At 54.0% G+C, this 26,669-nt stretch overlaps 1 protein-coding gene across 5 annotated transcripts in view; it reads right to left on the bottom strand.

Moving 5' to 3' along the window:
* Positions 1-26,669, bottom strand: part of LOC123746936 (heat shock protein 75 kDa, mitochondrial-like) — a 54,967-nt gene that overhangs the window by 17,381 nt on the left and 10,917 nt on the right. For 3 of the 5 annotated variants that reach the window (XM_069337346.1, XM_069337345.1, XM_069337344.1), the window contains exons 2-4: positions 9,262-9,498; positions 8,549-8,621; positions 4,876-4,918 (exon numbers count right to left, since the gene is read on the bottom strand). In XM_069337346.1, coding sequence (XP_069193447.1) covers positions 4,876-4,918; positions 8,549-8,621; positions 9,262-9,422 — 277 coding nt within the window. In that variant the 5' untranslated portion in view covers positions 9,423-9,498. The remainder of the gene's footprint in view (positions 1-4,875; positions 4,919-8,548; positions 8,622-9,261; positions 9,499-26,669) is intronic. The other 2 variants (XM_069337348.1, XM_069337347.1) reach the window with 1 other exon arrangement.

Here is a 26,669-nt window from a genome sequence, read left to right as displayed (position 1 = left end):
TATTCGCAGTTTGAAATTCCTGCTTTTTATACCAAAAATATGCCAATTACTGAAAGCGGCGGTCGGTCACATTTTGCCCAAACCCCCCTGCTGTTTTCAAAATATCCAAAACATCCCAAATCCTATACCTGAGCCATATTTTGGAGCCAAATTCTGGCTCTCTGCACGTATTCGCAGTTTGAAATTCCGACTTTTTATACCGAAAATATGCCAATTACTGAAAGCGGCGGTGGGTCACATTTTGCCCAAACACCCCTGCAGTTTTCAAAATATCCCAAACATCCCAAATTCGATACCTGAGCCATATTTTGGACCCAAATTCTGGCTCTCTGCACCTATTCGCAGTTTGAAAATCCGACTTTCTATACCAAAAATTAGCCAATTACTGAAAGCGGTGGTGGGTCACATTTTGCCCACACCCCCCTTCTGTTTTCAAAATATCCCAAACATCCCAAATTCGATATCTGAGCCATATTTTGGACCCAAATTCTGGCTCTCTGCACCTATTCGCAGTTTGAAATTCCGGCTTTTTATACCAAAATAATGCCAATTACTGAAAGCAACGGTGGATCACATTTTGCCCAAACCCCCCTGCTCTTTTCAAAATAACCCAAACATCCCAAATTCGATATCTGAGCCATATTTTGGACCCAAATTCTGACTCTCTGCACCTATTCGCAGTTTGAAATTCCGACTTTTTATACCGAAAATATGCCAATTACTGAAAGCACTGGTGGGTCACATTTTGCCCAAACCATGCAATTTTCAAGATATTCCAAACATCCCAAATTCGATACCTGAGCCATATTTTGGACCCAAATTCTGGCTCTCTGCACCTATTCGCAGTTTGAAATTCCGACTTTTTATACCAAAAATCTGCCAATTACTGAAAGCACCGGTGGGTAACATTTTGCCCAAACCCCCACTGCAGTTTTCAAAATATCCCAAACATCCCAAATTCGATACCTGAGCCATATTTTGGACCCAAATTCTGGCTCTCTGCACCTATTCGCAGTTTGAAAATCCGACTTTCTATACCAAAAATTAGCCAATTACTGAAAGCGGTGGTGGGTCACATTTTGCCCAAACCCCCCTGCAGTTTTCAAAATATCCCAAACATCCCAAATTCGATACCTGAGCCATATTTTGGACCCAAATTCTGGCTCTCTGCTCCTATTCGCAGTTTGAAATTCCGACTTTTTTATACAAAAAATATGCCAATTACTGAAAGCGGTGGTGGGTCACATTTTGCCCAAACCCCCCCTCTGTTTTCAAAATATCCCAAACATCCCAAATTCGATACCTGAGCCATATTTTGGACCCAAATTCTGGCTCTCTGCTCCTATTCGCAGTTTGAAATTCCGGCTTTTTATACCAAAAATATGCCAATTACTGAAAGCACTGGTGGGTCACATTTTGCCCAAACCCTCCTGCAGTTTTCAAAATATCCCAAACATCCCAAATTCGATACCCGAGACACATTTTGGACCCAAATTCTGGCTCTCTGCACCTATTCGCAGTTTGAAATTACGACTTTTATACCAAAAATATGCCAATTACTGAAAGCGGCAGTGGGTCACATTTTGCCCAAACCTCCCTGCAGTTTTCAAAATATCCCAAACATCACAAATTCGATACCCGAGCCATATTTTGGACCCAAATTCTGGCTCTTTGCACCTATTCGCAGTTTGAAATTACGAATTTTTTTTACCAAAAATATACCAATTACTGAAAGCGGCAGTGGGTCACATTTTGCCCAAACCCCCTGCAGTTTTCAAAATATCCCAAACATCCCAAATTCGATACCTGAGCCATATTTTGGACCCAAATTCTGGCTCTCTGCACCTATTCGCAGTTTGAAATTCCGACTTTTTATACCGAAAATATGCCAATTACTGAAAGCACCGGGGGGTCACATTTTGCCCAAAACCCCCCCTGCAGTTTTTAAAATATCCCAAACATCCCAAATTCGATACTTGAGCCATATTTTGGACCCAAATTCTGGCTCTTTGCACCTATTCGCAGTTTGAAATTCCGACTTTTTTTTACCAAAAATATGCCAATTACTGCAAGCACCGGTGGGTAACATTTTGCCCAAACCCCCCCCCCCCTGCAGTTTTCAAAATATCCCAAACATCCCAAATTGGATACCAGAGTCATATTTTGGACCCAAATTCTGGCTCTTTGCACCTATTCACAGTTTGAAATTCCTAATTTTTATACTGAAAATATACCAATTACTGAGAGCGGCGGTGGGTCACATTTAGCCCAAACCCCCCTGCAGTTTTCAAAATATCCCAAATCTGATACCTGAGCCATATTTTGGAGCCAAATTCTGGCTCTCTGCACGTATTCGCAGTTTGAAATTCCGACTTTTTATACCGAAAATATGCCAATTACTGAAAGCGGCGGTGGGTCACATTTTGCCCAAACCCCCCTGCAGTTTTCAAAATATCCCAAACATCCCAAATTCGATACCTGAGCCATTTTTTGGACCCAAATTCTGGCTCTCTGCACCTATTCGCAGTTTGAAAATCCGACTTTTTATACCAAAAATTTGCCAATTACTGAAAGCGGCGGTGGGTCACTTTTTGCCCAAACCCCCCTACAGTTTTCAAAATATCCCAAACTTCCCAAATTCGATACCTGAGCCATATTTTGGACCCAAATTCTGGCTCTCTGCACCTATTCGCAGTTTGAAAATCCGACTTTCTATACCAAAAATTAGCCAATTCCTGAAAGCGGCGGTGGGTCACATTTTGCCCAAACCCCCCGGCAGTTTTCAAAATATCCCAAACATCCCAAATTCGATACCTGAGCCATATTTTGGACCCAAATTCTGGCTCTCTGCACCTATTCGCAGTTTGAAATTCCGAATTTTTTATACCAAAAATTAGCCAATTACTGAAAGCGGCGGTGGGTCACATTTTGCCCAAACCCCCCTTCTGTTTTCAAAATATCCCAAACATCCCAAATTCGATACCTGAGCCATATTTTGGACCCAAATTCTGGCTCTCTGCACCTATTCGCAGTTTGAAATTCCGACTTTTTATACCGAAAATATGCCAATTACTGAAAGCACCGGTGGGTCACATTTTGCCCAAAGCCCCCTGCAGTTTTCAAAATATCCCAAACATCCCAAATTCGATACCTGAGCCATATTTTGGACCCAAATTCTGGCTCTCTGCACCTATTCGCAGTTTGAAAATCCGACTTTCTATACCAAAAATTAGCCAATTACTGAAAGCGGCGGTGGGTCACATTTTGCCCAAACCCCCCTGCAGTTTTCAAAATATCCCAAACATCCCAAATTCGATACCTGAGCCATATTTTGGACCCAAATTCTCGCTCTCTGCACCTATTCGCAGTTTGAAATTCCGACTTTTTATACCGAAAATATGCCAATTACTGAAAGCACCGGGGGGTCACATTTTGCCCAACACCCCCCTGCAGTTTTTAAAATATCCCAAACATCCCAAATTCGATACCTGAGCCATATTTTGGACCCAAATTCTGGCTCTCTGCACCTATTCGCAGTTTGAAATTCCGACTTTTTATACCAAAAATCTGCCAATTACTGAAAGCACCGGTGGGTAACATTTTGCCCAAACCCCCATGCAGTTTTCAAAATATCCCAAACATCCCAAATTCGATACCCGAGTCATATTTTGGACCCAAATTCTGGCTCTTTGCACCTATTCGCAGTTTGAAATTCCTACTTTTTATACTGAAAATATACCAATTACTGAAAGCGGCGGTGGGTCACATTTAGCCCAAACCCCCCTGCAGTTTTCAAAATATCCCAAACAACCCAAATCCGATACCTGAGCCATATTTTGGAGCCAAATTCTGCCTCTCTGCACGTATTCGCAGTTTGAAATTCCGACTTTTTATACCGAAAATATGCCAATTACTGAAAGCGGCGGTGGGTCACGTTTTGCCTAAACCCCCCCTGCAGTTTTCAAAATATCCCAAACATCCCAAATTCGATACCTGAGCCATATTTTGGACCCAAATTCTGGCTCTCTGTACCTATTCGCTGTTTGAAATTCCGACTTTTTATACCGAAAATATGCCAATTACTGAAAGCACCAGTGGGTCTCATTTTGCCCAAAACTCCCCCTGCAGTTTTCAAAATATTCCATACATCCCAAATTCGATACCTGAGCCATATTTTGGACCCAAATTCTGGCTCTCTGCACCTATTCGCAGTTTGAAATTCCGACTTTTTTTTACCAAAAATATGCCAATTACTGAAAGCGGCTGTGTGTCACATTTTGCCCAAACCCCCCTGCAGTTTTCAAAATATCCCAAACATCCCAAATTCGATACCTGAGCCATATTTTGGACCCAAATTCTGGCTCTTTGCACCTATTCGCAGTTTGAAATTCCGACTTTTTATACTGAAAATATACCAATTACTGAAAGCGGCGGTGGGTCACATTTTGCCCAAACCCCCCTGCAGTTTTCAAAATATCCCAAACATCCCAAATCCGATACCTGAGCCAAATTCTGGCTCTCTGCACGGGGCCTAAAAACAATACGTTAATAAACCCAGCCGACTTATTGCTAACTCTTCTATAAATAAATCTATGGGAAAGAAAAGCTCTCAGCCTGCTAACAAGAGTGTACAAATCCACAAGGGCCGGGACGAGGATTCGAACCTGCATCCGAGAGCATCCCAGACGCTGCCGTAATCGACTGAGCTACGACATGGTCAAAAGGAGTTGAAACCGAAGTTCTACTGAACTTACTGGCTCCTGCAGCCTCTCCGAGGCACAAACCAGTGTAAGTGTAACAAGAGTGTGAAGTTGACTACGTCCATCTAGTTCCACCCGCTCCTCCCCAGAACTAGTTGTTAAATAAGCACTTTACCTTGACTCCTCTGATCCAACACTTGTCCACACGTGCCACACTCCTGAAAAAATATTTTTTACATATACTAAGGGTAAGTATAAGTAAGTAATTATCAAAAGAAGGCACCAAACCGGGAACGCTATGTAGCAACAGGGTAAGTATAAACAGTTTATTTCAAATGCAATCGAGTAGCAAAATATAATTATGAATTTCAAGAACAATAGAACAATGATTGGAAAAGGTGTAATTGCAATAGAGATTAATTACAGATTGTAACAACAATAGCGAGTAGGCAAGACTGATAAGACTGCAATAGCCTAACGGAATACATTTTTGTCTCCGACTCATGAGGCTATGGTAAAGCATCAATGTTCTTTTAAAGTTACATAGAAACACATTACCTTATTAGGGTCTTCCACTAAAACAAACCTTTAGCTAACCTTAGATAAAAGTACTGTGTATTATTAATTTATTTAGTTGTCTATTGGCCTAAATTATATAAATAACCTCTCAAGTACAGTATATTGGTCTCTGAGCACTAAACTAACGTTAGAAGCCTAGCGATTACATTGTCAAAAATGACCATTTACAGGTGAATTCATTTTACATCGCAGAGTAAACAAGATGCAAACAATTAACATCTTCCATCTATTAGATAAACAATTATCTAGTCGTCCCTTCACTTTCTAGTGTGTGGTTTGGTCAACATATTTCAGCCCCCGTTATTGTGACTCCTCGTCTGCAATTATCTTCCTCATTTATCTGCACAATTGCTATCCTGATATGATCACTCCATCGCCCTAGTCGTTAACACTAAACAATCTAGGGCGACTTGTTGCTAAACATTATATGCCACCTTTAGCTTAGCTACAAGACACCGTGTACATATTATCAAACTACCTTTAATGTCATAATGCAGCAGTTTGCGCGCTCAAAATACAGATAGACAAACTCCTCAGGAACCGTAGGGGAACCTTTGACAAGCCGCCGGCTTCCTGTTGCCGTAGAGGACACTATGGAGAAATGGTGGCCCTCTGGTAAATTTAAGTCAATATTACCTAGGAGTTATGATGTACCAGCCATTAAACATCTGGGACTCATAGTTAATATGAAAACAATCCTTAAAAATAGTTAAACGAATCTTTGACTTAAACGAACAACATTGAATATTGAACTGTACGAGTCTCTGTTGTGGTCCCATCTGGCCTACTGTGTCCTAATATGGAAACTTCACTTCAAAAACACATCAATGATTTTCCGCTTTGGAGAAAGTTCAAGAAAGCAACAACAATCATGCCAGAACTTGTTCAACTGTCACTACCTCGAATCTTTGAAGGATTAACACTATAAATGTTTAAATTGTTTTAGATTTTGATAGATTAGCCTATAAATTTTGCTAGAAATTACCTCCTTAATATTATCTGTTAGATTAAGGCCCTGCCCGAAGCGCTATGCGTACTAGTGGCTTTACAAGAATGTAAACACATCATGCTATGTACTCTCAGAAACCCAATGTAACTTCTTGTAGATATATAAATAAATAAATAACAGCCGAGGCCTTTGTAATACTATTTTAATGCATTGCTTTATACTTTGTAAAGTCTTTTAGAGAAGTGCTTTGTATTTATAACCTCCAACTTGGTCAGTATTACAAATTAAAAAAAAAATTTAAATTATATTACTGACCTAATTGTAGGTTATTAATACAGACCACTTCTCTAAAAGGCCATATTTGACACAGACAGGCTGGACAACAGCTTCAAGCTCAACAAGCCACAATGTAACACAGAAAATAGATGTGTTGTTTCCCCTATAGGATTATTAACCCATGAACCCGCTTAACCACTCAAGTCGTAAATGCCGAGTCATTCCTCTTGTTCACAATATACACAAGACAAATCCTCAATAAAATAAGGGGGGGGAGTAGGAAGGCTGACCTTTGACAAGGCGCCGCCGTCCTGTCCCCGTCGAGGCCACTGTAGATGGTGGCCCTTAGGTCAATTCATCATAGGAGCCCTTCTCCTTCCATCATTCTGAATCATGCTCATCGTACTAACCTGCACCCCCTCAATCCCCCCCCCCCCCACCATCTTCACACAATCTGTGGCCAAAATTTCTCGTTTCATTCAGATTTTCATCAAAATATGTCGAAGATTTCTCTTTGGGTTGTTTTAAGGGGCCTGACAGCCGAGTGGACAGCGCTTCGGATTCGTAATCCTGATGTTCCGAGTTCGATCCCCGGTGGAGGATGAAACAAATGGGCACTTTCTTTCACCCTGATGACCCTGTTTACCTATCAGTAAATAAGTACCTGGGAGTTAGACAGCTGCTATAGGCTGCTTCCTGGGGATGTGTAAGAAAAAGAAGGCCTGGTCGAGGACCGGGCCGCGGGGGACGCTAAGCCCCGAAATCATCTCAAGATAACCTTAAGATTGTTGGCTAACTACTGGCATGGCTATTAAGGCCACCACAAGCGCCCTAATGACTTAACTAGCGGGTACACCTATGGCTGCCACCTGACAATCTCCTCTATATTTTGTCTAAATACATAAAATATACAAAATAATAACGAATAACAACATGAAGTACACACCCCGAACAATGCTTTCTATATTATGATTGATTAATGATATCTGTAACACATTTATTTTTTGCACACTGGTAATCAACATGACCCTTGCCAGGCGGCGGCTGGTCGACAACTGAGCCACACGTTAAGAAGCGGGACTCCCAGACGCGCCACTCACCCTTACTTCACTATAATATCTAAACTGTCAACCTCTAATACAGTTAAGCATCTGACCACCAGAGGCGCTAATGCTCCCCTATTATTACGCTATCCATATAATGATTGCGCTCATTATTCATTGTTGCAACGTTTAAATACATTCATGTTGTGTAGTAGTGAGAGTGTCAGACCTCGAATGAAGAATTGAAACACCCTTCTGAAGATGTATTATTAATTACGAAAATACTTAAGGAAATTCCTGTTTCAATTCTTCCTTCGTGGTCTGACACTGTCACATTTTCATCACGTGTTAATTGTCGTGATTTACACGCAGATTTTGTAGTGTATATACGACAACTTCAGGAAAGTAATGAGTGGCGGATTTAGTCTAAACAATAATATAAGAGTTTTGTTTTTAGTGCCAAATTATCTGGCAAATATACATTTGGAGATGTAGCCCAATCCTTCCTGTAGCCCAATCCTTCCTGTAGCCCAATCCTTCCTGTAGACCAATCCTTCCTGTAGCCCAATCCTTCCTGTAGCCCAATCCTTCCTTCCAAATCCGATTTGTAATATATTATTATTGGAGGTGTTGTGGTTTCTGTTCTAGGTTCAGGATTGTACCTGGTCCAGGTGTCATCTTATGTCGTGTTTATTTCTTTGTTGCTATATCCATTGTTCACCAACACTTCAGTTAACTTTCAAACTCCCTACTCACGTTGCTCCATTCTGAGCAGTGGGTAAGGGCTCGACGAATATAAGTGTTTAGAACACTGGCTTTGTGTCTTTGGGAGCACTCACTCCTACTGTTTAGGCATAATCCTATGTTTGTAGGCTTAGTATATACGCTACTGCTTAGAGATGCTCATGTTAAATTGTGTGTTTATTTGTCTACTTATACTGAATCCTTTTAAAGTGTGTCCTTATCTGTCATTTGCATCAAACCTCATCCCTCCCACTTACCTGTTTGGCAGTGAGTTCTGCTAATCGTGGATTGCTGTTACGTAGCTCATTTGGCTTCATAATAGTTGGATGGCTGAAATAAAAAGGCTTCACTTAAACAGAGCAGAAATTTATGAGAATGATGTTCAGAAATACCAAATAGTTATTATTGTATCGGCAGAAAACAATGTCTTACAGACAGGGTAAAAAAACAATTGAATGTAATGAAACATCATTTACTTGGCGAGAGCCAGAGGCTCCCTGGAGCTATCCAGGCTGATATGGATGTATTAGATTTAGGCATCAGTCAGTGTGAATGGAGTTCTACTGAATTACAATCTCTCAGCAAATGAATTTTTTTTCACCATCATTGTTTGCCGTGATCGCCAACATGGTATTTAGAAAAAGTTGATCTGCTGCTGACCTCTTGCTAAATCTCTCCACTAAGTGACATTAGACGCTGGATGAATCATAGATCAGCAGTGTTGTTGATCTAAATATAGCAGGTGCATTTGAGTGGGTCTGGATTAGTAGGAAAGCATCACGCACTAGCCCTTATCAGTCACCATTCTGCAATATAAACAAAAATCCCCCATGCTTTCCACATCACTTGTAATACAGGAAATATGGAGTGGATTAACAGGAATGAGAGAGGACCAAGTCAGAGAGAGAGAGCTGAGGGTCAAGGAAGTCTATGTTCCCTCTCTATTACAGGCCAAAACAAAAATTCATACCTTGGATTAATTTCCAACTGAGGCTGCAAAAGTGAGTATCTGGTCTCTTCGGGTACTGTGTAAATTGAGTGTGTACGAAGTGTCTTGCTGCACCCATCTCTTCCACAGTGATGACACATGGATGCGACTCCAGACGAGAAGTAGCCTTCACTCCCCAACATCGTCCAGCCAACACAGTTTTTAGCCAGTCCATCAATTCAGTTGCTTGGGAACGACGAAGACTACTCTCAGCTGACACTGTAAAAAAAATGGACACAATTTATATGTTATATGCAATAAAAACCCAGAGTTGAATGTAATGAAACGCCATTTTTCTGGGTGAGACCTGGAGGCTCCCCAGAGCTTACTAGGCTGATATGCTAATGTCAGCCTTTGGCATCAGTCATGTGTATGGAGCTCATTCCTCGTTTGTGGTTGTCCTAATCCCGGGTACAGGCCCAGAAAGGGCCCGGGTACAGGCCCAGAAAGGGCCCGGGTACAGGCCCAGAAAGGGCCCGGGTACAGGCCCAGAAAGGGCCCGGGTACAGGCCCAGAAAGGGCCCGGGTACAGGCCCAGAAATGGCCCGGGTACAGGCCCAGAAGGGGCCCGGGTACAGGCCCAGAAAGGGCCCGGGTACAGGCCCAGAAAGGGCCTGGGTACAGGCCCAGAAAGGGCCCGGGTACAGGCCCAGAAAGGGCCGGGTACAGGCCCAGAAATGGCCCGGGTACAGGCCCAGAAGGGGCCCGGGTACAGGCCCAGAAGGGGCCCGGGTACAGGCCCAGAAAGGGCCCGGGTACAGGCCCAGAAAGGGCCCGGGTACAGGCCCAGAAAGGGCCGGGTACAGGCCCGGAAAGGGCCGGGTACAGGCCCGGAAAGGGCCCGGGTACAGGCCCAGAAATGGCCCGGGTACAGGCCCAGAAGGGGCCCGGGTACAGGCCCAGAAGGGGCCCGGGTACAGGCCCAGAAGGGGCCCGGGTACAGGCCCAGAAAGGGCCCGGGTACAGGCCCAGAAGGGGCCCGGGTACAGGCCCAGAAGGGGCCCGGGTACAGGCCCAGAAGGGGCCCGGGTACAGGCCCAGAAGGGGCCCGGGTACAGGCCCAGAAGGGGCCCGGGTACAGGCCCAGAAAGGGCCCGGGTACAGGCCCAGAAAGGGCCCGGGTACAGGCCCAGAAATGGCCCGGGTACAGGCCCAGAAAGGGCCCGGGTACAGGCCCAGAAAGGGCCCGGGTACAGGCCCAGAAAGGGCCCGGGTACAGGCCCAGAAAGGGCCCGGGTACAGGCCCAGAAAGGGCCCGAGTACAGGCCCAGAAAGGGCCCGAGTACAGGCCCAGAAGGGGCCCGGGTACAGGCCCAGAAGGGGCCCGGGTACAGGCCCAGAAGGGGCCCGGGTACAGGCCCAGAAAGGGCCCGGGTACAGGCCCAGAAAGGGCCCACAGGTCCGGGGGGCGCAACCCACACGTCCGGGGGGCGCAACCCACACGTCCGGGGGCGCAACCCACACGTCCGGGGGGCGCAACCCACACGTCCGGGGGGCGCAACCCACACGTCCGGGGGGCGCAACCCACACGTCCGGGGGGCGCAACCCACACGTCCGGGGGGCGCAACCCACACGTCCGGGGGGCGCAACCCACACGTCCGGGGGGCGCAACCCACAGGTCCGGGGGGCGCAACCCACAGGTCCGGGGGGCGCAACCCACAGGTCCGGGGGGCGCAACCCACAGGTCCGGGGGGCGCAACCCACAGGTCCGGGGGGCGCAACCCACAGGTCCGGGGGGCGCAACCCACAGGTCCGGGGGGCGCAACCCACAGGTCCGGGGGGCGCAACCCACAGGTCCGGGGGGCGCAACCCACAGGTCCGGGGGGCGCAACCCACAGGTCCGGGGGGCGCAACCCACAGGTCCGGGGGGCGCAACCCACAGGTCCGGGGGGCGCAACCCACAGGTCCGGGGGGCGCAACCCACAGGTCCGGGGGGCGCAACCCACAGGTCCGGGGGGCGCAACCCACAGGTCCGGGGGGCGCAACCCACAGGTCCGGGGGGCGCAACCCACAGGTCCGGGGGGCGCAACCCACAGGTCCGGGGGGCGCAACCCACAGGTCCGGGGGGCGCAACCCACAGGTCCGGGGGGCGCAACCCACAGGTCCGGGGGGCGCAACCCACAGGTCCGGGGGGCGCAACCCACAGGTCCGGGGGGCGCAACCCACAGGTCCGGGGGGCGCAACCCACAGGTCCGGGGGGCGCAACCCACAGGTCCGGGGGGCGCAACCCACAGGTCCGGGGGGCGCAACCCACAGGTCCGGGGGCGCAACCCACAGGTCCGGGGGCGCAACCCACAGGTCCGGGGGCGCAACCCACAGGTCTGGGGGGCGCAACCCACAGGTCTGGGGGGCGCAACCCACAGGTCTGGGGGGCGCAACCCACAGGTCCGGGGGCGCGACCCACAGGTCCGGGGGGCGCGACCCACAGGTCCGGGGGGCGCGACCCACAGGTCCGGGGGGCGCGACCCACAGGTCCGGGGGGCGCAACCCACAGGTCTGGGGGCGCAACCCACAGGTCTGGGGGGCGCAACCCACAGGTCTGGGGGGCGCAACCCACAGGTCTGGGGGGCGCAACCCACAGGTCTGGGGGGCGCAACCCACAGGTCTGGGGGGCGCAACCCACAGGTCTGGGGGGCGCAACCCACAGGTCTGGGGGGCGCAACCCACAGGTCTGGGGGCGCAACCCACAGGTCTGGGGGCGCAACCCACAGGTCTGGGGGCGCAACCCACAGGTCTGGGGGCGCAACCCACAGGTCTGGGGGCGCAACCCACAGGTCTGGGGGGCGCAACCCACAGGTCTGGGGGCGCAACCCACAGGTCTGGGGGGCGCAACCCACAGGTCTGGGGGGCGCAACCCACAGGTCTGGGGGGCGCAACCCACAGGTCCGGGGGCGCAACCCACAGGTCTGGGGGCGCAACCCACAGGTCTGGGGGGCGCAACCCACAGGTCTGGGGGGCGCAACCCACAGGTCTGGGGGGCGCAACCCACAGGTCTGGGGGGCGCAACCCACAGGTCTGGGGGCGCAACCCACAGGTCTGGGGGGCGCAACCCACAGGTCTGGGGGGCGCAACCCACAGGTCCGGGGGGCGCAACCCACAGGTCCGGGGGGCGCAACCCACAGGTCTGGGGGGCGCAACCCACAGGTCTGGGGGGCGCAACCCACAGGTCTGGGGGGCGCAACCCACAGGTCTGGGGGGCGCAACCCACAGGTCTGGGGGGCGCAACCCACAGGTCTGGGGGGCGCAACCCACAGGTCTGGGGGGCGCAACCCACAGGCCTGGGGGGCGCAACCCACAGGTCTGGGGGGCGCAACCCACAGGTCTGGGGGGCGCAACCCACAGGTCTGGGGGGCGCAACCCACAGGTCTGGGGGGCGCAACCCACAGGCCTGGGGGGCGCAACCCACAGGTCTGGGGGGCGCAACCCACAGGTCTGGGGGGCGCAACCCACAGGTCTGGGGGGCGCAACCCACAGGTCTGGGGGGCGCAACCCACAGGTCTGGGGGGCGCAACCCACAGGTCTGGGGGGCGCAACCCACAGGTCTGGGGGGCGCAACCCACAGGCCTGGGGGGCGCAACCCACAGGCCTGGGGGGCGCAACCCACAGGCCTGGGGGGCGCAACCCACAGGCCTGGGGGGCGCAACCCACAGGTCTGGGGGGCGCAACCCACAGGCCTGGGGGGCGCAACCCACAGGTCTGGGGGGCGCAACCCACAGGCCTGGGGGGCGCAACCCACAGGCCTGGGGGGCGCAACCCACAGGTCCGGGGGCGCAACCCACAGGTCCGGGGGGCGCAACCCACAGGTCTGGGGGCGCAACCCACAGGTCTGGGGGCGCAACCCACAGGTCTGGGGGGCGCAACCCACAGGTCTGGGGGGCGCAACCCACAGGTCTGGGGGGCGCAACCCACAGGTCTGGGGGGCGCAACCCACAGGTCTGGGGGGCGCAACCCACAGGTCTGGGGGGCGCAACCCACAGGTCTGGGGGCGCAACCCACAGGTCTGGGGGGCGCAACCCACAGGTCTGGGGGGCGCAACCCACAGGTCTGGGGGGCGCAACCCACAGGTCTGGGGGCGCAACCCACAGGTCTGGGGGGCGCAACCCACAGGTCTGGGGGGCGCAACCCACAGGTCTGGGGGCGCAACCCACAGGTCTGGGGGCGCAACCCACAGGTCTGGGGGCGCAACCCACAGGTCTGGGGGCGCAACCCACAGGTCTGGCCGCCCTCTGGCCGCCTTCACACGCCAGATATAAGCCTCAAGGTAAAGGGGAAGGGAAGTCAGTTCGGGTCGAGCCAGCGGGCTCGAAGATTATGGCCAAGGTTCGGAGACCAAGAGCTAGGAAGTGCGAGATAAAGGGGTCAAAGCTGCAGACGGGATATACTCTCGCTTCATGCAGGTCGGCGTTCAATCCCCGACCGTCCAAGTGGTTGGACACCATTCCTATCCCCCTATCCCATCCCAAATCCTTATCCTGACCCTCCCCCCCCCTCTTCCAAGTGATGTATAGTCGTAATTGTTTGGCACTTTCTCCTGATAGTTTTGTTCTGTTCAAGGGACGGAACTAAATAGTGGAAGCGGTGGGGTGAAAATAATGGGGTGGAAGATAATGGTTAGAATCAGTTGGGTAGCGTCATTTATTGTAGTGGAGAGCTTCCTCCATCCTGTCCTCAAGCCAGGCTCGTTAAAGCGGCAGCCGTCCCTCCCACCGTCCCTCTCTTCCAAGACTCGTTCATCAATGATAACATAATGCATTAAAAATAGGTTGATTCTCATATACAAATTAATATTACAATTCATTTAAGTTATATGTATAGTTAAGCGTAGGTTGGTTTAGGTGTTTAGGTTCTGTTGGCGATTAATTGTATTTGAAGAACGAGGGTGAAGAATTTACAGAATTGCGATTCATAGAGAGAAATCATTAAAAGTCGTCATTCTAGTTATTGCAAGAATCGTTGTTTTGCGTAATAATTTGCGTTATAAGGACTATAACACAAACTTCTTTCAAAAGAATATGCAGTTTTTCATTACCTACTTCCTTTACATCTGACGAAATTGCTGAATTGGATCATGAGCAGTCAATAACGACTGAATTGATTCACAAAATCCACAAAACTATTGGTAACTCATAAATCACTCAAAAATTATGTCCTGGAAATTGTGTGAAACTCATACATCATATACAGCAGCTGCAAGAAGCTGGAATAGTTAGGAATCTGCTCATTTCAGTACTTCTTTAGAAACCCCGGAGCCATGGATGAGTTCGCGTAATAGTCCGACTGAATACAAGAACTGAAATAAGCAAAAACGATATAATTGCTTATTGCAACTGTCCTTAAGATATAATTGTGAACACACACAGCCAGACAGTTTCGAACTCTCTCTTTAAATAAAAACATTCATCTTCCTATTCCTCCTACTTTAAATAAACACAAGAGACCCGACCTTTTATGCCTCGATCTCACTGCACATTGTAAATAAACAGATGTAAATAAACGTCCCTCCATTGTAAATAAACATCTAGATATAATAGGATTTTCCTCGAGTCGGTAATTGTGTTTAAAAGGGAACTAAATTAACGTTCACAAACGTTGATCAACTAGGTTCTGATGACTAAAGTGGACTAGGAGCTTCGAGCACAAACAGTTTGTCAAAACAGTCAGCTAGGTGGCTTGATCATGGACTGAACCGCCACAAGGTAACTGTTTGGTTGGTAACTCAATTCATATTCCCTTCATACCATACAAAGTACCTCCGTCACACAAACATTACCTCCACCACATATACGTTACCTCCACCACATATACGTTACCTCCACCACATATACATTACCTCCACCACATAAACATTACCTCCACCATATTTCCTCTTCGAAAAATGTAATTATATCCACACTTTTCCCTAAGCATCGTCACTTCATCATCTCCAGAAATTCCCACCAAGCAAACTAATTAAACAGGCAGATGGGTAGCCAGCTGGCAGGCAAACTGATGGGCAGGAAAGCAGGCTGAAGAGTAGCTAAGCAGGATGGGTAGGTAGGCAGGCTGATGGGGGTAGGAAGGGAACTAGGCAGATTGATGGGGGAGGAAGGGAACTAGGCAGATTGATGGGTAGCAAGGTGGCAGGCAGGCTAATGGGTAGGCAAATAGAAAGCTAGATCAGGCATTGAAGGCAAGGATGGAAGGGGGAAAGGGGGAAGGAGATAAAGGGAGGGGGAGGGCTTTCCTTGAAGGGTGAGGGAAAGTGGGGCGCTTAATTACAGATATTCACCTCAGAGTGAGGAAGCTGGCGACATAGGAGCGATAATAGGAGACTTACCCAGCGGTGGATGGACCTTATTGACTTCGTCTCCAAGACGCTCTTCTCCTCGCTTCCCTGTGTTATTAACAGGAAGAGAGGGAGAGAGAGAGAGGCTAGGATAGAGAGAGAGAGAGAGAGAGGCTAGGAGAGAGAGGCTAGGAGAGTGAGGCTAGGACAGAGAGGCTAGGAGAGGGGGGCAAGGATAGAGAGAGAGGACAGATAAAAGAGAAGAGGGAAGAGGGAGAGACACAGAGTGTGTAGCTGTGGAAAAACACACCAATCACAGGGCTCCAGGGATGTAGCGTCACGTAATTGGACTAATCACAGCATCTCATGGGTGTGACGTCACGTTATTGGATAAATCTCAGCGCTTCATTAATGTGACGTCATAAAATAGCAGGATCAGACTGACCAATTAATGTGCATAAATCTTGTGACATCACATAAAAGAACCAATCGCAGGGCTTCTGTTGGTATTATGTTACTTAATTGGCTAGAGGGGCGACCCAATCACCGAGCTTTCCTCGTAAATGAACCATTTACCTGGCTTCACAGCCATTACGTCATATCCTTCTGAACATCACGTCAGGACTTAATAGGCATGACGTCACGTCTTAATGAGCATATAAATGGTTTGTACCTCCGAAATTGGACCAGTGGGTGCTCGCCCAGACCTGGGGGTGCTCGCCCAGACCTGGGGGTGCTCGCCCAGACCTGGGGGTGCTCGCCCAGACCTGGGGGTGCTCGCCCAGACCTGGGGGTGCTCGCCCAGACCTGGGGGTGCTCGCCCAGTCCTCGGGGTGCTCCCCCAGACCTGTGGGTGGCTCCCCCAGACCTGTGGGTGGCTCCCCCAGACCTGTGGGTGGCTCCCCCAGACCTGTGGGTGGCTCCCCCAGACCAGTGGGTGGCTCCCCCAGACCAGTGGGTGGCTCCCCCAGACCAGTGGGTGGCTCCCCCAGACCAGTGGGTGGCTCCCCCAGACCAGTGGGTGGCTCCCCCAGACCAGTGGGTGGCGCCCCCAGACCAGTGGGTGGCTCCCCCAGACCTGTGGGTGGCTCCCCCATACCTGTGGGTGGCTCCCCCAGACCTGTGGGTGGCTCCCCCAGACCAGTGGGTGGCTCCCCCAGACCAGTGGGTGGCTCCCCCAGACCAGTGGGTGGCGCCCCCAGACCAGTGGGTGGCTCCCCCAGACCTGTGGGTGGCTCCCCCAGACCTGTGGGTGGCTCCCCCAGACCAGTGGGTGGCTCCCCCAGACCAGTGGGTGGCTCCCCCAGACCAGTGGGTGGCTCCCCCAGACCAGTGGGTGGCTCCCCCAGACCAGTGGGTGGCTCCCCCAGACCAGTGGGTGGCGCCCCCAGACCAGTGGGTGGCGCCCCCAGACCAGTGGGTGGCGCCCCCAGACCTGTGGGTGGCGCCCCCAGACCTGTGGGTGGCGCCCCCAGACCTGTGGGTGGCGCCCCCAGACCTGTGGGTGGCGCCCCCAGACCTGTGGGTTGCGCCCCCAGACCTGTGGGTTGCGCCCCCAGACCTGTGGGTTGTGCCCCCGGACCTGTGGGTTGCGCCCCCGGACCTGTGGGTTGCGCCCCCGGACCTGTGGGTTGCGCCCCCGGACCTGTGGGTTGCTCCCCCGGACCTGTGGGTTGCTCCCCCGGACCTGTGGGTTGCTCCCCCGGACCTGTGGGTTGCTCCCTCAGACCTGTGGGTGCTCCCTCAGACCTGTGGGTGCTCCCTCAGACCTGTGGGTGCTCCCTCAGAACTGTGGGTGCTCCCTCAGAACTGTGGGTGCTCCCCCAGACCTGTGGGTGCTCCCTCAGACATGTGGGTGCTCCCTCAGACCTGTGGGTGCTCCCTCAGACCTGTGGGTGCACCCTCAGACCTGTGGGTGCACCCTCAGACCTGTGGGTGCTCCCTCAGACCTGTGGGTGCTCCCTCAGACCAGTGGGTGCATGTTCAGACCTGTGGGTGCTCGTTCAGACCTGTGGGTGCATGTTCAGACCTGTGGGTGCATGTTCAGACCTGTGGGTGCTCGTTCAGACCTGTGGGTGCATGTTCAGACCTGTGGGTGCTCGTTCAGACCTGTGGGTGCTCGTTCAGACCTGTGGGTGCTTGTATTGACCAGTGGGTGCATGTTCAGACCTGTGGGTGCTCGTTCAGACCTGTGGGTGCTCGTTCAGACCTGTAGGTGCTCGTTCAGACCTGTGGGTGCTCGTTCAGACCTGGTGCTCGTTCAGACCTGTGGGTGCTTGTATTGACCAGTGGGTGCATGTTCAGACCTGTGGGTGCTCGTTCAAACCTGTGGGTGCTCGTTCAGACATGTGGGTGCTCGTTCAGTCCTGTAGGTGCTCGTTCAGTCCTGTGGGTGCTCGATCAGACCTGTGGGTGCTCGTTCCGGCCTGTGGGTGCTCGTTCAGGCCTGTGGGTGCTTGTCGAGACCTGTGGGTGCTCGTTCCGGCCTGTGGGTGCTCGTTCCGGCCTGTGGGTGCTCGTTCAGGCCTGTGGGTGCTCGTTCAGACCTGTGGGTGCTCGTTCCGGCCTGTGGGTGCTCGTTCAGACCTGTGGGTGCTTGTCGAGACCTGTGGGTGCTTGTCGAGACCTGTGGGTGCTTGTCGAGACCTGTGGGTGCTTGTCGAGACCTGTGGGTGCTCGTCGAGACCTGTGGGTGCTTGTCGAGACCTGTGGGTGCTCGTCGAGACCTGTGGGTGCTTGTCGAGACCTGTGGGTGCTTGTCGAGACCTGTGGGTGCTTGTATTGACCAGTGGGTGCTTGTTCATATCTACGGGTGCTTGTTAACCTAACCTAACCAAACCTATTCTCACGTCATGTATTTGCAAAACGTTGGTTAATAAGAATTGTTCACATTTGATCAAAGCAAAAAAAAACAGCAGATTTCCAGGTGAGCTTAAAAATAGTTCTAAAACACCTATTATTTGTCTTGCTTGTTGTTTGTCTTGCTTGTTTTGAACCCATTCATCGTTCGTGGCTTATTTGTAATTCGTCTGCCTCGACTATTATTTCTTTTGCTCCCTATTTCTCTCACTACTTACTGTTCTTTCCCTATTTATCTCGTTTTCTATTTGTCTCGTTCCCTATTTGGTATTTACTAGTAGTTTGCTGGTTTGGATCTTGTTTATTTCTTTTTATCTTATTTACTGGCCGCTTCGTAAATTGTTTATCAAATTCTCTTTTCACATAGACTGTCTCCTTCAATTCTTGTTTGATTTGTCAATTATTTAATTATCTAACTCCCTGTTTGTCGTATAAATTGTTTGATTCTCTGGTTTGATGTTTCTCTTGTTTTTCTCTAACTCGTTATTCATGTCCAGTTCTGTGTTTACTTGTTTTTTATCATTCTAATGACTGTTGTTGCTGCATTTGTTGCAAATGTTGGCTAGGGTTGGTGTTTTTGTAAAGTTTTACTGTTGCTCTATTTGGCATCTTATACGTCAAAATCCTGAGCATTATCAACGTAACTTTTGCCAACAATATAAATCATCATGATCTTATCTTGAGGTTATCTTGAGATGATTTCGGAGGTTTAGTGTCCCCGCGGCCCGGTCCTCGACCAAGCCTCCACCCCCAGGTAGCAGCCCGTGTCAGCTGACTAACACCCAGGTACCTATTTTACTGCTAGGTAACAGGGGCATAGGGTGAAAGAAACTCTGCCCATTGTTTCTCTCCGGCGCCCAGGATCGAACCCGGGACCACAGGATCACAAGTCCAGTGTGCTGTCCGCTCGGCCGACCGGCTCCCCTTTCACATTGAATATGTGATAACCATTGTCACATATACAATCTTTATCAATACCATTATTACTATTCTCGTCAGCACTTCGCTATCTTTATAGATGTATTATAAACGTCTGTAGTAAGTCGACCAACCGGAAAACAATCCCGCTCGCTTAGGAGATGATTTTGCTCGCTCTGAAGATGATTTCCATCCCTTGGAATACCGTCTCGCTCCTTCTGAAGTTGATCTCGATCGCTTGGAAGAGAGTATTGCTCTCATGGAAGATGGTCTCGATCCCTTTTTAAGACGGTATCGCTTGGTTGACAAATGGGCTTACAACCACGAGAAGCCATGTTGACCATCAAACTAACACCCATCTGAAGTTTGGGCAGCCCCCTACAGGCTGTTAATCGAATCAAACACTCTTGGAACTTGAAATCAAACACTCAAACACCTAGGTCTGAGGGAGCACCCACAGGTCTGAGGGAGCACCCACAGGTCTGAGGGAGCACCCACAGGTCTGAGGGAGCACCCACAGGTCTGAGGGAGCACCCACAGGTCTGAGGGAGCACCCACAGGTCTGCGGGAGCACCCACAGGTCTGCGGGAGCACCCACAGGTCTGCGGGAGCACCCACAGGTCTGCGGGAGCACCCACAGGTCTGCGGGAGCACCCACAGGTCTGCGGGAGCACCCACAGGTCTGCGGGAGCACCCACAGGTCTGCGGGAGCACCCACAGGTCTGCGGGAGCACCCACAGGTCTGAGGGAGCACCCACAGGTCTGAGGGAGCACCCACAGGTCTGAGGGAGCACCCACAGGCCTGAGGGAGCACCCACAGGTCTGAGGGAGCACCCACAGGTCTGAAGGAGCACCCACAGGTCTGAGGGAGCACCCACAGGTCTGAGGGAGCACCCACAGGTCTGAGGGAGCACCCACAGGACTGCGGGAGCACCCACAGGTCTGAGGGAGCACCCACAGGTCTGAGCGAGCACCCACAGGTCTGAGCGAGCACCCACAGGTCTGAGCGAGCACCCACAGGTCTGAGCGAGCACCCACAGGTCTGAGCGAGCACCCACAGGTCTGAGCGAGCACCCACAGGTCTGAGGGAGCACCCACAGGTCTGAGGGAGCACCCACAGGTCTGAGGGAGCACCCACAGGTCTGAGGGAGCACCCACAGGTCTGAGGGAGCACCCACAGGTCTGACCGAGCACCCACAGGTCTGAACGGGCACCAACTGGTCTGAACGGGCACCCACAGGTCTGAGCGAGCATTCACAGGTCTGAGCGAGCACCCACAGGTCTGACCGAGCACCCACAGGTCTGACCGAGCACCCACAGGTCTGAACGAGCACCCACAGGTCTGAACGAGCACCCACTGGTCTGAACGAGCACCCACTGGTCTGAACGAGCACCCACTGGTCTGAGGGAGCACCCACAGGTCTGAGGGAGCACCCACAGGTCTGAGGGAGCACCCACAGGTCTGAGGGAGCACCCACAGGTCTGTGGGAGCACCCACAGGTCTGTGGGAGCACCCACAGGTCTGTGGGAGCACCCACTGGTCTGAGCGAGCACCCACAGGTCTGAGCGAGCACCCACAGGTCTGAACGAGCACCCACAGGTCTGAGCGAGCACCCACAGGTCTGAACGAGCACCCACAGGTCTGAACGAGCACCCACAGGTCTGAACGAGCACCCACAGGTCTGAACGAGCACCCACAGGTCTGAACGAGCACCCACAGGTCTGAACGAGCACCCACAGGTCTGAACGAGCAGCCACTGGTCTGAACGAGCAACCACTGGTCTGAACGAGCACCCACAGGTCTGAGGGTGAACCCACTGGTCTGAGGGAGCACCCACAGGTCTGAGGGAGCACCCACAGGTCTGAGGGAGCACCCACAGGTCTGAGGGAGCACCCACAGGTCTGAAGGAGCACCCACAGGTCTGAGGGAGCACCCACAGGTCTGAGGGAGAACCCACAGGTCTGAGGGAGCACCCACAGGTCTGAGGGAGCACCCACAGGTCTGAGGGAGCACCCACAGGTCTGAGGGAGCACCCACAGGTCTGAACGAGCACCCACAGGTCTGAACGAGCACCCACAGGTCTGAACGAGCACCCACAGGTCTGAACGAGCACCCACAGCTCTGAACGAGCACCCACAGGTCTGAGTGAGCACCCACAGGTCTGAACGAGCACCCACAGGTCTGAACGAGCACCCACAGGTCTGAACGAGCACCCACAGGTCTGAACGAGCACCCACAGGTCTGAACGAGCACCCACTGGTCTGAGCGAGCACCCACTGGTCTGAGCGAGCACCCACTGGTCTGAGCGAACACCCACAGGTCTGAGCGAGCACCCACAGGTGTGAATAAGCACCAACAGGTCTGAGCGAGCACCCACAGATCTGAGCGAGCACCCACAGGTGTGAATAAGCACCAACAGGTCTGAGCGAGCACCCACAGGTCTGAGCGAGCACGCACAGGTCTGAACGAGCACCCACTGGTCTGAACGAGCACCCACTGGTCTGAACGAGCACCCACTGGTCTGAACGAGCACCCACAGGTCTGAGCGAGCACCCACAGGTCTGAGTGAGCACCCACAGGTCTGAGCGAGCACCCACAGGTGTGAATAAGCACCAACAGGTCTGAGCGAGCACCCACAGGTCTGAGCGAGCACCCTTAGGTGTGGGCGAGCACCCACAGGTGTGAGCGAGTACCCACAGGTGTGAGCGAGCACCCACACGTGTGTGAGCGAGCATACAATGGTGTGAGCGAGCACCCACAGGTCTGAGCGAGCACCCACAGGTCTGAGCGAGCACCCACAGGTGTGAATAAGCACCAACAGGTCTGAGCGAGCACCCACAGGTGTGAGCGAGCACCCACAGGTGTGAGCGAGCACCCACAGGTGTGCGCGAGAACCCACTGGTCTGAACGAGCACCCACAGGTGTGAATAAGCACCCACAGGTGTGGGCGAGCACCCACAGGTGAGGGCGAGCACCCACAGGTGAGGGCGAGCACCCACAGGTGTGGGCGAGCACCCACAGGTGTGGGCGAGCACCCACAGGTGTGGGCGAGCACCCACAGGTGTGGGCGAGCACCCACAGGTGTGGGCGAGCACCCACAGGTGTGGGCGAGCACCCACAGGTGTGGGCGAGCACCCACAGGTGTGGGCGAGCACCCACAGGTGTGGGCGAGCACCCTCAGGTGTGGGCGAGCACCCACAGGTGTGGGCGAGCACCCACAGGTGTGGGCGAGCACCCACAGGTGTGGGCGAGCACCCACAGGTGTGGGCGAGCACCCACAGGTGTGGGCGAGCACCCACAGGTGTGGGCGAGCACCCACAGGTGTGGGCGAGCACCCACAGGTGTGGGCGAGCACCCACAGGTGTGGGCGAGCACCCACAGGTGTGAGCGAGCACCCACAGGTGTGAGCGAGCACCCACAGGTGTGAGCGAGAACCCACTGGTCTGAGCGAGCACCCACAGGTGTGAATAAGCACCCACAGGTGTGAATAAGCACCCACAGGTCTGAGCGAGCACCCACAGGTCTGAGCGAGCACCCACAGGTGTGAGCGAGCACCCACAGGTCTGAGCGAGCACCCACAGGTCTGAGCGAGCACCCACAGGTCTGAGCGAGCACCCACAGGTGTGAGCGAGCACCCACAGGTCTGAGCGAGCACCCACAGGTCTGAGCGAGCACCCACAGGTCTGAGCGAGCACCCACAGGTGTGAGGGAGCACCCACAGGTCTGAGCGAGCACCCACAGGTCTGAGCGAGCACCCACAGGTCTGAGCGAGCACCCACAGGTCTGAGCGAGCACCCACAGGTCTGAGCGAGCACCCACAGGTCTGAGCGAGCACCCACAGGTCTGAGCGAGCACCCACAGGTCTGAGCGAGCACCCACAGGTCTGAGCGAGCACCCACAGGTGTGAGCGAGCACCCACAGGTGTGAGCGAGCACCCACAGGTGTGAGCGAGCACCCACAGGTGTGAGCGAGCACCCACAGGTGTGAGCGAGCACCCACAGGTGTGAGCGAGCACCCACAGGTCTGAGCGAGCACCCACAGGTCTGAGCGAGCACCCACAGGTCTGAGCGAGCACCCAAAGGTCTGAGCGAGCACCCACAGGTGTGGGCGAGCACCCACAGGTGTGAGCGAGCACCCACAGGTGTGGGCGAGCACCCACAGGTGTGAGCGAGCACCCACAGGTGTGAGCGAGCACCCACAGGTGTGAGCGAGCACCCACAGGTGTGAGCGAGCACCCACAGGTGTGAGCGAGCACCCACAGGTGTGAGCGAGCACCCACAGGTGTGAGCGAGCACCCACAGGTGTGAGCGAGCACCCACAGGTGTGGGCGAGCACCCACAGGTGTGGGCGAGCACCCACAGATGTGGGCGAGCACCCTCAGGTGTGGGCGAGCACCCACAGGTGTGGGCGAGCACCCTCAGGTGTGGGCGAGCACCCACAGGTGTGGGCGAGCACCCACAGGTGTGGGCGAGCACCCACAGGTGTGGGCGAGCACCCACAGGTGTGGGCGAGCACCCACAGGTGTCAGCGAGCACCCACAGGTGTCAGCGAGCACCCACAGGTGTGAGCGAGCACCCACAGGTGTGAGCGAGCACCCACAGGTGTGAGCGAGCACCCACAGGTGTGAGCGAGCACCCACAGGTGTGAGCGAGCACCCACAGGTGTGAGCGAGCACCCACAGGTGTGAGCGAGCACCCACAGGTGTGAGCGAGCACCCACAGGTGTGGGCGAGCACCCACAGGTGTGGGCGAGCACCCACAGGTGTGGGCGAGCACCCACAGGTGTGAGCGAGCACCCACACGTGTGTGAGCGAGCTTAGAATGGTGTGAGCGAGCACCCACAGGTGTGAGCGAGAACCCACAAGTGTGAGCGAGCACCCACAGGTGTGAGCGAGCACCCACAGGTGTGAGCGAGCACCCACAGGTGTGAGCGAGCACCCACAGGTGTGAGCGAGCACCCACAGGTGTGAGCGAGCACCCACAGGTGTGAGCGAGCACCCACAGGTGTGAGCGAGCACCCACAGGTGTGAGCGAGCACCCACAGGTGTGAGCGAGCACCCACAGGTGTGAGCGAGCACCCACAGGTGTGAGCGAGCACCCACAGGTGTGAGCGAGCACCCACAGGTGTGAGCGAGCACCCACAGGTGTGAGCGAGCACCCACAAGTGTGTGCGAGCACCCACAGGTGTGTGCGAGCACCCACAGGTGTGAGCGAGCACCCACAGGTGTGAGCGAGCACCCACAGGTGTGAGCGAGCACCCACTGGTCTGAGCGAGCACCCACAGGTGTGAATAAGCACCCACAGGTGTAAGCGAGCACCGACAGGTGTGAGCGAGCACCCACAGGTGTGAGCGAGCACCCACAAGTGTGCGAGCACCCACAAGTGTGTGCGAGCACCCACAGGTGTGAGCGAGCACCCACAGGTGTGAGCGAGCACCCACAGGTGTGAGCGAGCACCCACTGGTCTGAGCGAGCACCCACAGGTGTGAATAAGCACCCACAGGTGTGAGCGAGCACCGACAGGTGTGAGCGAGCACCCACAGGTGTGAGCGAGCACCCACAGGTGTGAGCGAGCACCCACAGGTGTGAGCGAGCACCCACAGGTGTGAGCGAGCACCCACAGGTGTGAGCGAGCACCCACAGGTGTGGGCGAGCACCCACAGGTGTGGGCGAGCACCCACAGGTGTGGGCGAGCACCCACAGGTGTGGGCGAGCACCCACAGGTGCGAGCGAGCACCCACAGGTGCGAGCGAGCACCCACAGGTGTCAGCGAGCACCCACAGGTGTCAGCGAGCACCCACAGGTGTCAGCGAGCACCCACAGGTGTCAGCGAGCACCCACAGGTGTCAGCGAGCACCCACAGGTGTCAGCGAGCACCCACAGGTGTCAGCGAGCACCCACAGGTGTCAGCGAGCACCCACAGGTGTCAGCGAGCACCCACAGGTGTCAGCGAGCACCCACAGGTGTCAGCGAGCACCCACAGGTGTCAGCGAGAACCCACAGGTGTCAGCGAGAACCCACTGGTCTGAGCGAGCACCCACAGGTGTGAATAAGCACCCACAGGTGTGAATAAGCACCCACAGGTCTGAGCTAGCACCCACAGGTGTGAGCGAGCACCCACAGGTGTGAGCGAGCACCCACAGGTGTGAGCGAGCACCCACAGGTGTGAGCGAGCACCCACAGGTCTGAGCGAGCACATACAGGTGTGAATAAGCACTCACAGGTGTGAGCGAGCACCCACAGGTGTGAGCGAGCACCCACAGGTGTGAGCGAGCACCCACAGGTGTGAGCGAGCACCCACAGGTCTGAGCGAGCACCCACAGGTCTGAGCGAGCACCCACAGGTCTGAGCGAGCACCCACAGGTCTGAGCGAGCACCCACAGGTCTGAGCGAGCACCCACAGGTCTGAGCGAGCACCCACAGGTCTGAGCGAGCACCCACAGGTCTGAGCGAGCACCCACAGGTCTGAGCGAGCACCCACAGTTCTGAGCGAGCACCCACAGTTCTGAGCGAGCACCCACAGTTCTGAGCGAGCACCCACATGTGTGAGCGAGCACCCACATGTGTGAGCGAGCACCCACAGGTGTGAGCGAGCACCCACAGGTGTGAGCGAGCACCCACAGGTGTGAGCGAGCACCCACAGGTGTGAGCGAGCACCCACAGGTGTGAGCGAGCACCCACAGGTGTGAGCGAGCACCCACAGGTGTGAGCGAGCACCCACAGGTCTGAGCGGGCACCCACAGGTGTGAGCGGGCACCCACAGGTGTGAGCGGGCACCCACAGGTGTGAGCGGGCACCCACAGGTGTGAGCGGGCACCCACAGGTGTGAGCGGGCACCCACAGGTGTGAGCGGGCACCCACAGGTGTGAGCGAGCACCCACAGTTCTGAGCGAGCATCCACAGTTCTGAGCGAGCACCCACAGTTCTGAGCGAGCACCCACAGTTCTGAGCGAGCACCCACAGGTGTGAGCGAGCACCCACAGGTGTCAGCGAGCACCCACAGTTTCGAGCGAGCACCCACAGGTGTGAGCGAGCACCCACAGGTGTGAGCGAGCACTCACAGGTGTGAGCGAGCACTCACAGGTGTGAGCGAGCACCCACAGGTGTGAGCGAGCACCCACAGGTGTGAGCGAGCACCCACAGGTGTGAGCGAGCATCCAATGGTGTGAGCGAGCACCCACAGGTGTGGGCGAGAACCCACAGGTGTGGGCGAGAACCCACAGGTGTGCGCGAGCACCCACAGGTGTGCGCGAGCACCCACAGGTGTGCGCGAGCACCCACAGGTGTGCGCGAGCACCCACAGGTGTGGCCGAGCACCCATAGGTCTGACCGAGCACCCACAGGTCTGA

The sequence above is a fragment of the Procambarus clarkii genome, chromosome 37, assembly GCF_040958095.1.
Source record: "Procambarus clarkii isolate CNS0578487 chromosome 37, FALCON_Pclarkii_2.0, whole genome shotgun sequence".
Taxonomy (NCBI): domain Eukaryota; kingdom Metazoa; phylum Arthropoda; class Malacostraca; order Decapoda; family Cambaridae; genus Procambarus; species Procambarus clarkii.
This window is presented reverse-complemented; position numbering and strand designations above follow the sequence as displayed.